Raw genomic sequence first — 12,303 nt, 5'->3', positions numbered from 1 at the left:
ATCAGCCAATCAGATTTTTCCTACATGTAAATGTGGAGGTTATAAATACTGATTGCAATAACTTCTTAAAACAGCCTGGATTTATCAGAGTCTCACACAAGTGGAGGTATTTTAAAGAAATGTCCAGTTTGTGGGCATGAAGTGCGTCAGATGGGCTGTTTTCTTTCAAGGCAGATGTATAGTTCCTACAATAATGCTTTTATAAGTGGATATTAATAAAACTTAAATTTGACTTTATGTGCCTACTCATTTGCCTTTGTGATACAGCATTAAGGCTGAGGCCCAGATTTTCGAACGTGTTACCAGGTGGCGAAATATTCCAAGGGATCCGCCACTATGTTGAGTGAGCCTATCAAAATATTCAAAGCTCCCGACATAGCAGCATCACTGAGAGGTGTTTACTATACATGCCATTGTTCAGCAATGCTGGCTATAGATAACATCCAGCATCACCACCCATATTGGCAATGTAGAGTAGATGATCCCTGGAATATAACTGCCGTGCCCAACCACTAATCCTAATACCCCTAAACCGATGTACCTTACAATCGCAATCTAACACTACACTAATAAAAAACTTATTAGATGTACATACCCACCGCAAGTACTAAAACTATTAACCCCTATACCACCAAATACCCACCGCAAGCAAGTACTAAACTATTAACTCCTATACCGACACATACCCACCACAAGTACTAAACTATTAACCCGTATACCGCTACATGACATACCTCAAATGCAAACTAAACTAACACCTAACCCCCCTCTAAACTAAACCCCCTAACTTAACAAAAAATAAAAATCTAAGTAAATAAAAAATAAAAATTAAACTTAATCCGCCACAACCGCAAATGCAATCTTACTCTACTCTACCTAACACATACCCCCCCTCTAAAATAAACCCCTAAGTTAAAAAAATAAAATAAATCTAAGTTACAATAAAATTAAAAAAGCTAAGTTACAAAAAATAATAAACTACAGTATCCAAAATAAATAACCCACCATTAAACCTCATGCCCCATAAAATAAAACCCACCCAAAACAAAAAATCCTAAACCCTTATACTAAAATAAATTACAATAGCCCTTAAAAGGACCTTTTGTAGGGCATTTCCCTAAAGTGATCGGCTTTTTTAAATTTAAAAATCAATTAAAAAAACGCTCTACAATACAAGTAACCCCACCCCCAAATAACAAAATCTAACTCAAAAAAACTATCTTATAAAAGAAAAGTTAAAATAAAAAGCCTATTCATAAAAATAAACAAAACCACCCCAAAAAAGCCCTAACTAACCTCAAAAGTGGCACTCACCATTGGGAAATCTGGCTCCCCTTGATCCAACGTTGGGCTCTCTTCATCCAGGCTCCTCGCGCCGGAGGCCCATCTTTCAAGGTGGCGGTGGAGGCAACCTCTTCTGCCTCATCCGCTCCGCATCTTCTTTTCTTCGGCTCTCTTCTGCCTTCCTCTTCATATGGTCGCTGCCGCACACTTAAATTCCGGAAGTGAGGAACCCCAATATATAGGGGTACCGCTTAACTTTGATTGGCTGATTTTAAATCAGTCGATCTCTATTGGCTTATTTAAATCAGTTAATAACAAGAATGTTTTAAATTTAAATTCTAATTATCCATTAGAAAAGGATAATTAAGTTTAAAAATGTTGCGAAGATGGATGGGCCCCTGGCACCAGGATGATGAGGGCCCCTACAGAGAAGAAGATTGCAGAGCGGAAGTCCACCTCTGCCGCTGCAAAGATAGACCCCCAGCGCCAGGAACCAGGATGAAGAGGGACCCCAACAGAGAAGAATATTGCAATGCGGAGGAAGAGGCCACCGAAGTCTGCCTCTGACTGTCTGCCAGAGTGGAGATGAGCCCCCGGGGCCAGGAAGAAGAGGGTCCCGATGGAGAAGAAGATTGCGGAGCGGAGGTGGTCAAAGAGGCCACTGTAGTCTCCCTCCGCAAAGATGGGCCCCCAGTGCCAGGATGAAGAGGGCCCGACGGAAAAGAAGATTGCGGAGGCGGCAGAAAAGGCTGCTGAAGTCCACCTCTGCAAAGATTGGCTCTCAGCTCCAGGATGAAGAGGGTCCCCGATGGAGAAGAAGATTGCAAAGCGAAGGTGGCAGAAGGGGCCGCTGAAGTCCGCCTTTGCGAAGATGGGCACCATGGATAAAGAGGGCGCAATGTCAGATCAAGAGGAGTCGGATTTCCCAATGGTGAGTACCACTTTTGGGGTTAGTTGGGGCTTTTTTGGGGGTGTTTTTTTATTTTTAATAGGCTTTTTTATTTTAACTTTTCCTTTCTCAGCTAGTTTTTTTTAGTTAAATTTTGTTATTTTGAGGGTGGGGGTTACTTGTATTGTAAAGGGGGTTTCTTAATTGATTTTTAAATGTAAAAGAGCTGATAACTTTAGGGCAATGCACTATAAAAGGCCATTTTAAATGCTATTGTAATTTATTTTAGTGTTAGGATTTAGTTTTTTTTTTTAATTTTATAATGGGGCATGTAGTTTAGTGTTAGGTATGATGATTTTTTTATACTGTTGTTTATTATTTTTTTGTAACTTAGCTTTTTTTAATTTTTCTGTAACAGATTTTTAAAATATTTTTTGTAACTTAATCGGGTTAGTGTAGAGGGGGGTTTAGTTTGGGGGGACAAGGGTTAGATTGCATTTGGGGTTTGACGGTTTAGGTTTATTTTTACTTTTTTACTTAGATTTGTTAAATATTTCTAACTTAGGGGTTTTAGTTTAGATGGGGGTCAGGTGTTAGGTTATTTTGCGTTTGGGGTATATGGTGGCATAGGGGTTAATAGTTAGTTGGTTGCGGCGGGTATGTGGCAGCATAGGGGTTTATAGTTAGTTGATTGCGGTGGGTATGTGGCAGCATAGGGTTTAATAGTTAATTTCGGTGGTTATGTGGCGGCATAGGGGTTATTAGGATAGTACTTGCGGTGGGTATGTGGTGGCTTAGATGTTTGTAGAGTTAGCTTGCGATCGTAGGGTACTTCTGTTTAGGAGTATTAGATTAGCGGTCACCAATATAGTGGTTGATGATGAGTGTTGCCTAAGCCAGTGTCACAACCAGTAGCAGTTTATATAAAAGACCACAATTACAGAATGTCTTTTTGCAACAGTTATTAGAGAGGTTGCAATAACCTAATATTAAAGTACTTGTATAAAGTTTCTGTAAACTAATTGGTGAGTACATTGTAGATTTGTATGTGTATGCTGAGAGTGTAAGCAAACAGGAACTGAAATCCTGGTTATACACTCGCTGCAATTGCTTTAATTGGTAAAGCTGAATATACAGCTCCTAGGAGAGGAGCAGCATATTTGATTATAACAGGGTGTGACAGTCAGAGGCTCAGGAGCTGAGTTGGTAAGCTGGAGACAAACTGATAATGCAGCATACAATAAACAGTTCTTTAAAGGGACACTGAACCCAAATTTTTTCTTTTGTGATTCAGATAGAGCATGCAATTTTAAGCAACTTTCTAATGTACTCCTATTATCAAATTGTCTTAATTATCTTGGTATCTTTATTTGAAATGAAAGAATGTAAGTTTAGATGCCGGCCCATTTTTGGTGAACAACCTGGGGTGTTCTTGCTGATTGCTGGATAAATTCATCCACCAATAAACAAGTGCTTTCCATGGTACTGAACCAAAAAATTAGCTTAGATGCCTTCTTTTTCAAATAAAAAAACAAGAGAACGAAGAAAAATTTATAATTGGAGTAAATTAGAAAGTTGCTTAAAATTGCATGCTCTATCTGAATCACGAAAGAAAAAATTTGGCTACAGTGTCCCTTTAAGGAAGGCTCACTTCTGAATAACAGGATCCGTTTGTTACTGTTAATGCTTCCCCTCTTACTGAACACCAGGCAGTTTAGGGAGAAATGAAGTGGAGCAGAGATTTCAGTTTTACTAAACTTCATAGGAGGTTGATATAGGAGAGGTCAGAGAGAATGCTGAATGAAATGACAGTGAGAGAAACACTGGACATTAATACTTGCTGATACACAACATAATGCCAAAAGGTAGACTAAGGCAGAAGTAATCCTCCTTATGATAAAGTAGAAATCCTCACAGGAGAAAATCTGTACAGGAACAATGCAGGACAATAGAAACACTGAGTTACTACTGCAGCTTGTGTAATATTCAGGCACCAAATAGTAGCAGCTGCACAGCTTTGTAAAAAAAACAAATAGAGGGGTGGAGATTCAAAGCACTCCTCTTAAAGAGATATTACAGCCAGCATCACCGACCAATGGCATGTATATGTAAATGCCTCTCTGCAATGCCCCCATGTCAAGAGTTTGAAATATTACGACAAGCTTGGTCGACATAGCAGCGGATCCCTTAGAATATTTTGCCGCCTTGTAGCACTTTCGATCATCAGGGCCCCTATGAGAATAATACTTTACTAATATATGGGGATTCAGGTTTCTTTTAGATTAAAGGGACAGTCTAGTCAAAATTAAACTTTCATGATTCAGATAGGGCATGCAATTTTAAACAACTTTCCAATTTACTTTTATCATCAATTTTGCTTTGTTGTCTTGGTATTCTTTGTTGAATGCTAAACCTAGGTAGGCTCATATGCTAATTTCTAAGCAATTGAAGAAAAGTTTTTTTTACAGCTAGACAGTGTTAGTTCATGTGTGCCATGTAGATCATATTATACTCACACCTGTGGAGATACCTAGGGGGCAGTCTGCAGAGGCTTTGATTCAAGGTAATTACAAAGGTAAAAAGTATATTACTATGACAGTGGTGGTTATGAAAAAACTGGGGAATGGGTAATAAAGGGATTATCTATCTTTTTAAACAATAAACATTTTGGAGTAGACTGTCCCTTATAAAGACATACTTATGTGGATCCCAACTCTGCAAACAGGCATGTTCCAAAGTTTTTTTTCAATATATATACTGACAACAATAGACAAGTTAGAACATATGGGTAAAATGGGGGGAAAAAAACTAAACCTAAATATCCTGGACAACTGACAAACCTGTGACCAGGTAAGGGAACATTTAAACCATTTGGCTGAGCTAATATTTTTCTAAGTATAATTATCTGTACATTTTAAGAAGTTAATTTTAGATGTAGCAAGAATGCATGCACAAGAGAAACCATATACAGAATTATACCTTTAAGTTTGTTTTCTCTCTTAATTATTTTCTTGGATCATGAAGCATTCATGTAATATTGTACAAGCTGTTTAATGGATAACTCCCTAGTCATGAGATATTTTTGCAGAGGTGCAGTGTGGAAGCCTGTAATGTGTTTTTAAGCCAAAGTTTGTTGCAGCAATTTTTTAACAGACATAAAAAGTGGTATTACTGGGAAATACTCATTTAGTTAATAGCGTCATGTTATTCACAGTGTACAATAAATTCTGTTTACACCTGTTTCTGATAGCAGCTACTGTGTTCAAGGGGAAGTGTCAGAAGGGGCAGGTGTATTGCCCTCAGTGTCACAGAACATAGGGCAGACACCTGTGACCTCTCTGTGTGGGGGGAGTGACAGTGGGTGACAAATCCAGAGAGAGAAAAGTGGAGAGAAAAAGCAGCCTGTACTGCAAACGTGAGGCTTAGGATCAGCAAGACACAGAGAGAGAATAGTGGGTTAAGGTTCATTGTACGTCACTCATAGGCACTAGGCAGGGGTTAATAAAGATGCAGGGAGCAGTTAGAGCCATTTCTTTTTCTCTTTTTCATGCTGCACGGGTCTCATCTTCTGTCAGGACCATGTCTTCTCTGCTGACTGTCCCTCCACCTCCTGCACTCCTACAGCCCCTGCATATCCCCCAGCGTCTCATGCTGGGTCCCGGACCCTCCAATGTGCCACCACGGATACAGCTAGCAGGGGCCCAACAGGTCATTGGACACATGCACTCTGAAATGTTCCAGGTAAAGCTAAAAAAATCCATATAGGCCCATATGGTAACATGCAATTCTTTGTTCATTATGAACCAATGATTTCAGAAGCAACTGTATATTTTATTTATGTAACTATTTTGATACCTACAGCATTATTTTTTTGGTGGGTTTGTTTTTGTTTGTTTGTTTTGTTTACCGAAAAAGGATTTCAAAATTGGTCTCACACAGTAAAATATAATGAATTGCTAGAAAAGTAAAGGAGTGTAATTTCTTTGTATATATGATAGCTTTTTGCTCATATTTGTTTATGCTCTAAAAATCTAATGCAAATATAGCTCATATCAGGCTTTCCAGGTGATCGTTCAAAGGGTCACAGTTGATGTTTTATTTTCATTCATAGGATCTGTGAAAAAGTTTTGGAAATAATATTAATCAAAATAAATATACTTTGCTTAGATAAAAATCGGTCCCAGATATATGTTGTTGCTTTCACTCCTTTTATCTGCTTGATAACATTTTCCTGTTATATATCTGCGTTATTAAACAGACTCAGCAGAAACACATAAAGGATCCTGTTTTATTTTGTGTGTCCTGCATCAATTCTCTGTCCTAAGTTAGTGCTATAAGAGAATTATAGTGAGGTTTATAATTAAAGATATGCAAAACTCATCTCTTGTTAAAGCACAACTCATATTCATACACACACTCACCTATGATGCACATTACGTTTCCCTGTGGAGCTTAAAGTATTATTATTATTATTCTTTATTTATAAAGCGCCAACAGATTCCGCAGCGCTGTCCATGGGTACAAGGATAACAGTACAATGGAGAAACAATACGATAAAAGACAACATTTTACAGACAAATACAGGGGGAATTGAGGGCCCTATTCCCGTGGGAACTTACAATCTAGATGGGTAGGAGGATTTGAAACAGGAGGTGGGGACTGCAAAGGTGAGAATGATATTAGTGAGGAGATAGAGGGCAGCTGTTAGTTAAGTGAAGTTAGTATGTTAATAAGTAGGGTGATAAGCTTCCCTGAACAGAAAGGTCTTTAGGGAACGTTTAAAGGAGGAGAGGTTAGGGGCAAGTCTGACAGCACGAGGAAGTGCGTTCCAGAGGGTTGGTGCCGCACGAGAGAAGTCCTGTAGTCTAGCATGAGAGGAGGTGATGGTAGAGGACGCAAGAAGCAGGTCATTGTTGGATCTTAAGGAGCGGGCAGGAGTGTATTTGTTGATAAGTGAGGACAGGTAGGGTGGGGCAGCATTGGTGAGGGCTTTGTAGGTCAGGGTGAGAATTTTGAATTTAACTCTGTTGTGAATGGGGAGCCAGTGAAGGGACTCACAGAGAGGTGCAGCAGAAACAGAGCGTTGAGAGAGGTGGATTAGTCTGGCAGATGCATTAAGGATGGATTGGAGGGGAGAGAGGGAGGCCAGTTAGTAAGTTATTACAGTAGTCAAGTCGGGAAATTACCAGGGAGCTGATTAGCTGTTTAGTAGTTTCAGCACTTAGAAACGGATGAATATTGGAGATATTGCATAGGTGGTTGCGGCAGGATGAGTAGAATTAGAGGGGAGAATTAGAAGTAGTTCGGTCTTGGACATGTTTATACTTAGGTGGTGAGAGGCCATCCAGGAGGAAATGCCAGATAAGCAGTCACTGATGTGAGAATTGACAGAAGGAGAGAGTGCAGGGGTGGAAAGGTAGATCTGGGTATCATCAGCATAGAGATGATAGCTGAAGCCATAGCTGTTGATAAGTTTACCCAGTGAAGAAGTGTAAATAGAGAAGAGTAGAGGACCCAGTACAGAGCCTTGAGGTACTCCAACAGACAGAGGCAAAAGAGAGGAGGAGTCACCATCAGAAGAGATGGAGAAGGATCTGTTAGAGAGATAAGAGTGAATCCAGGAGAGGGCAGTGTCAAAGATCCCAAGAGAGCTGAGAGTCTGTAGGAGAAGGGGATGGTCAACAGTGTCGAAGGCAGCAGAGAGGTCCAGTAAGATGAGTATAGAGTAGTAACCTTTGTTTTTAGCAGAAAGGAGATCGTTAGTAACCTTGGTGAGGGCAGTCTCAGTTGAGTGTTGGGGACGGAAGCCAGATTGCAGGGGGTCAAGCAATGAGTTGGAGGACAGGAAGCTAGCGGGAGCAGTGATATGGGGCGGTAGTTTGCAGGGGAGTTAGGGTCAAAGGAGGGTTTTTTGAGGATGGGGGTGACCTTTGCATGTTTGAAGGAGGCAGGGAATGATCCGGTAGAAAGGGATAGGTTGAATATGTGAGTAAGAGCCGGAGTGAGGGTGGGAGACTTAGATGTGAAGGAATAGGGTCCAGCGGGCAGGTAGTGAGGTGAGAGGAAGACAAAAGGGAAGCCACTTCGCTCTCAGTGGTTGGGAGGAGGGTGCAGAGAGTGGTAGAGGGGGTGACTGGGAGTGAAGTTGGGAGATTGCAGGTTTGTGTTGGGATGTTTCTTCGGATGGCAAGTGTTTTATTGAAAAAATAGTCAGCAAGGTCTTGAGCACTGAATGCAGATGAGGGGGGTGGTGCAGTGGGTAGAGGAGAGAGTTGAAAATGGAGAAGAGTCTTTTAGGGTTTGAAGAGTGAGTGGATATAAGAGAAGTATGTTTGCTTAGCTAAGCGAAGGGCAGAGGTGTAAGAGTAAAGAGTGAACTTATAGTGCAGGAAATCAGGTTCAGAGCGAGATTTCCTCCAGGCACGTTCAGCAGTGCGTGAGCATTTTTGTAGGTAGCGTGTTTGTTGGGAGTGCCAGGGCTGGAGCTGACGACGTGGGGCGGAGCGAGAGTGTCAAGTGCAGTGGAAAGAGTATTGTTATAGTGGGTTATAGCAAGGTCAGGGCAAGATATCGTGGAAGTGTGGGAGAGGGGTATATGAATAAGATTGGAGAGTTGGGGAGGGTCCACAGTGATTGTAAATCCTAGCATTTAAAGTGATGGTAAATCCTAGCATTTGTGAAACGCTATAATTTACCATTGGAACAAATAAAGCTCCTTTGTTTGTTTGCAGCATTCGCCGCACTGAGCTACTAAGGCAGCCCACGGCAAAACGCTATTTGGCTGAGAGGGGACGTTTCCACCTCTTAGCCAATAGTTGTGCGGGAAATCCAGCTTGGTGCTGTAATATACCCGAATTACCCACTCGGAATGAAAGTCCCCTTTATTTGTTCCAATGGTAAATCTTAGCTTTTCACAAATGCTAGGATTTACCATCACTTTAAAGGGACATTAATCAGCTCTAGAGTAAAAATTGTGCTTTGTACCACACTCTCTAAAGAGGCCAAAATGGAAAATCTGTAAACTAGGTTTTCAGAGTGCTGCAAATTGCCTGAACCAGCTATTTCATTTTAAGCATTTGCAGGTTAAAGAATTTTGTTTTTAATCTATCAAGGGAATGTTAGACAAGTACAAGTTTTTTTTAACAAAAATGTTTGATGTCCTTTTAAAGAGAAAGTGCACTGTAAACTTCTCTCCCCTTTAATTTTTTCCCAGTGATCCATTTAACGTGCTGGAGTGTATTAAAGGGTTACTGAACCCAATTTTTTTTCTTTTGTGATTCAGATAGAGAATGCAATTTTAAGCAACTTTCTAATTTACTCCTATTATCAATTTTTCTTTGTTCTCTTGCTATCTTTATTTGAAAAAGAAGGCATCTGAGCTAAGGAGCCAGACAATTTTTGGTTCAGAACCCTGAACAACTTTTGTTTATTGGTGGGTGAATTTATCCACCAATCAGCAAGAACAACCTAGGTTGTACACAAAAAATGAGCCGGCATCTAAACTTACATTCTTGCTTTTTAAATAAATATACCAAGAGAATGAAGAAAATTTGATAATAGGAGTAAATTAGAAAGTTGCTTAAAATTGCATGCTCTACTTGAATCACAAAAGAAAAAATTAGGGTTCAGCGTCCCTTTAAACTGTTTACAAATGACTCCTTAACCTTTAATTTGACAACTGTAATAAGTCATTTTGCCCATTAAATCCATAACCTATACTAAAAATGTCTATACTAAATCATCTTGTCAGAAGGAGGTGTGGTGATGTCAACCAGTCACCTATTAGAATTTTCCATCATGAGTGGGAAACATGTTATGGTCTCAATTTATATCAGCGGGACTGATATAGCCTCTAAATACATAGGTTATTACATGTACATTGATATAACAATGACATTACATTCAAGAAGCCTTTGGTACATAGTAATATCCGTATATATGAACATCCATACAAGTAAAAAGGATTTTTTGGGGAAAAAAATTGGTTTTATTCATTATCTGAGTTTATATTTATGTGTCACAAACCCATAAACCAAAATTACAAGTTTGGCGTTAGCCTTAAAAAGCAGCGTTGAGAGGTCCCAACGCTGCGTTTTACCTAACGCTGGTATTACGAGTCTGACAGGTACAGGCTCACCGCTCACTTTTCTTCCGCGACTCAAGGCTACCGCAAATCCCCTTACATCAATTGCGCATCCTATCTTTTTAATGGGATTTGCCTAACGCTGGTATTACGAGTCTTGGAAGAAGTGAGCGGTGGAACCTTTCCTGTCAAGACTTCAACCGCATTCAAAAGTCAGTAGTTAAGAGTTTTATGGGCTAATGCCGGAACATAAAACTCTTAACTAAACTGCTAAAAAGTACACTAACACCCATAAACTACCTATTAACACCTAAACCGAGCCCCCCCCCCCCACACATGGTAAACACTAAAATAAAAAATGTTAACCCCTAATCTGCCCACCGGACATCGCCGCCACCTACATTATACCTATGAACCCCTAATCTGCTGCCCCTAACATTGCCAACACCTACATTATATTTATTAACCCCTAATCTGCCACCCCCAACGTCGCCGCCACCTACCTACAATTATTAACCCCTAATCTGCCGACTGGACATCGCCGCCACTTTAATAAATGTATTAACCCCTAAACCTAACCCTAACCCCCCCCCTAACTTAAATATAATTTAATTTAAACAAAATACATTTAACATAATTAAATAAATTAATCCTATTTAAAACTAAATACTTACCTATAAAATAAACCCTAAGCTAGCTACAATATAACTAATAGTTACATTGTAGCTAGCTTAGGATTCATATTTATTTTACAGGCAACTTTGTATTTATTTTAACTAGGTAGAATAGTTATTAAATAGTTATTAACTATTTAATAACTACCTAGCTAAAATAAGTACAAAATTACCTGTAAAATAAATCCTAACCTAAGTTACAATTACATCTAACACTACACTATCATTAAATAAATTACCTAAACTACCTACAATTAATTACAATTAAATTCAATAAACTAAATTGCGAAAAAAAACAAACACTAAATTACAGAAAATTAAAAAAGAATTACAAGAATTTTAAACTAATTACACCTAATCTAATCCCCCTAATAAAATAAAAAAGCCCCCCAAAATAATAAAATTTCCCTACCTTATATAATAAATTACAAATAGCCCTTAAAAGGGCCTTTTGCGGGGCATTGCCCCAAAGTAATCAGCTCTTTTACCTGTAAAAGAACAATACAGTACCCCCCCAACATTAAAACCCAGCACCCACACACCCCTACTCTAAAACCCACCCAATCCCCCCTTAAAAAAACCTAACACTAACCCCCTGAAGATCACCCTACCTTGAGCCGTCTTCACCCAGCCGGGGCACAAGTGGTCCTCCATACGGCAGAAATCTTCATCCGATCGGGGCAGAAGAGGTCCTCCAGATGGCAGAAGGCTTCATCCAAGCGGCATCTTCTATCTTCATCCTTCCGGAGCGGAGAGGAGCCATCTTCAATCCAGCCGACGTGGAGCCATCCTCTTCAAACGACGTCCTAGCGAAGAATGAAGGTTCCTTTAAATGACGTCATCCAAGATGGTGTCCCTTGAATTCCGATTGGCTGATAGGATTCTATCAGCCAATCGGTATTAAGGTAGGAAAAATCCTATTGGCTGATTGGATCAGCCTATAGGATTGAGCTTGCATTCTTTTGGCTGATTGGAACAGCCAATAGGATGCCAGTCCAATCCAATTGGCTGATTGCATCAGCCAATAGGATTTTTCGTACCTTAATTCCGATTGGCTGATAGAATCCTATCAGCCAATCGGAATTCAAGGGACGCCATCTTGGATGACGTCATTTAAAGGAACCTTCATTCTTCGTTAGGACGTCGTTTGAAGAGGATGACTCCGCATCGGCTGGATTGAAGATGGCTCCGCTCTGCTCCGGAAGGATGAAGATAGAAGATGACGCTTGGATGAAGCCTTCTGCCGTCTGGAGGACCTCTTCGGCCCGATCAGATGAAGACTTCTGCCATATGGAGGACCACTTGTGCCCGGCTGGGTGAAGACGGCTCAAGGTAGGGTGATCTTCAGGGCGTTAGTGTTAGGTTTTTAAAAG

At 40.0% G+C, this 12,303-nt stretch overlaps 1 protein-coding gene across 1 annotated transcript in view; it reads left to right on the top strand.

Moving 5' to 3' along the window:
• The first annotated feature begins 5,589 nt into the window (after window positions 1-5,589).
• Window positions 5,590-12,303, top strand: part of AGXT (alanine--glyoxylate aminotransferase) — a 49,334-nt gene continuing 42,620 nt past the window's right edge. Inside the window, exon 1 of the mRNA XM_053709906.1 lies at window positions 5,590-5,914. Within this exon, the coding sequence (XP_053565881.1) occupies window positions 5,681-5,914 (234 nt within the window). The 5' untranslated portion in view covers window positions 5,590-5,680. The remainder of the gene's footprint in view (window positions 5,915-12,303) is intronic.

The sequence above is a fragment of the Bombina bombina genome, chromosome 4, assembly GCF_027579735.1.
Source record: "Bombina bombina isolate aBomBom1 chromosome 4, aBomBom1.pri, whole genome shotgun sequence".
Lineage (NCBI taxonomy): Eukaryota > Metazoa > Chordata > Amphibia > Anura > Bombinatoridae > Bombina > Bombina bombina.
The sequence above is the reverse complement of the archived record's forward strand: the minus strand, read 5'-3'. Positions and strand labels throughout refer to the sequence as shown.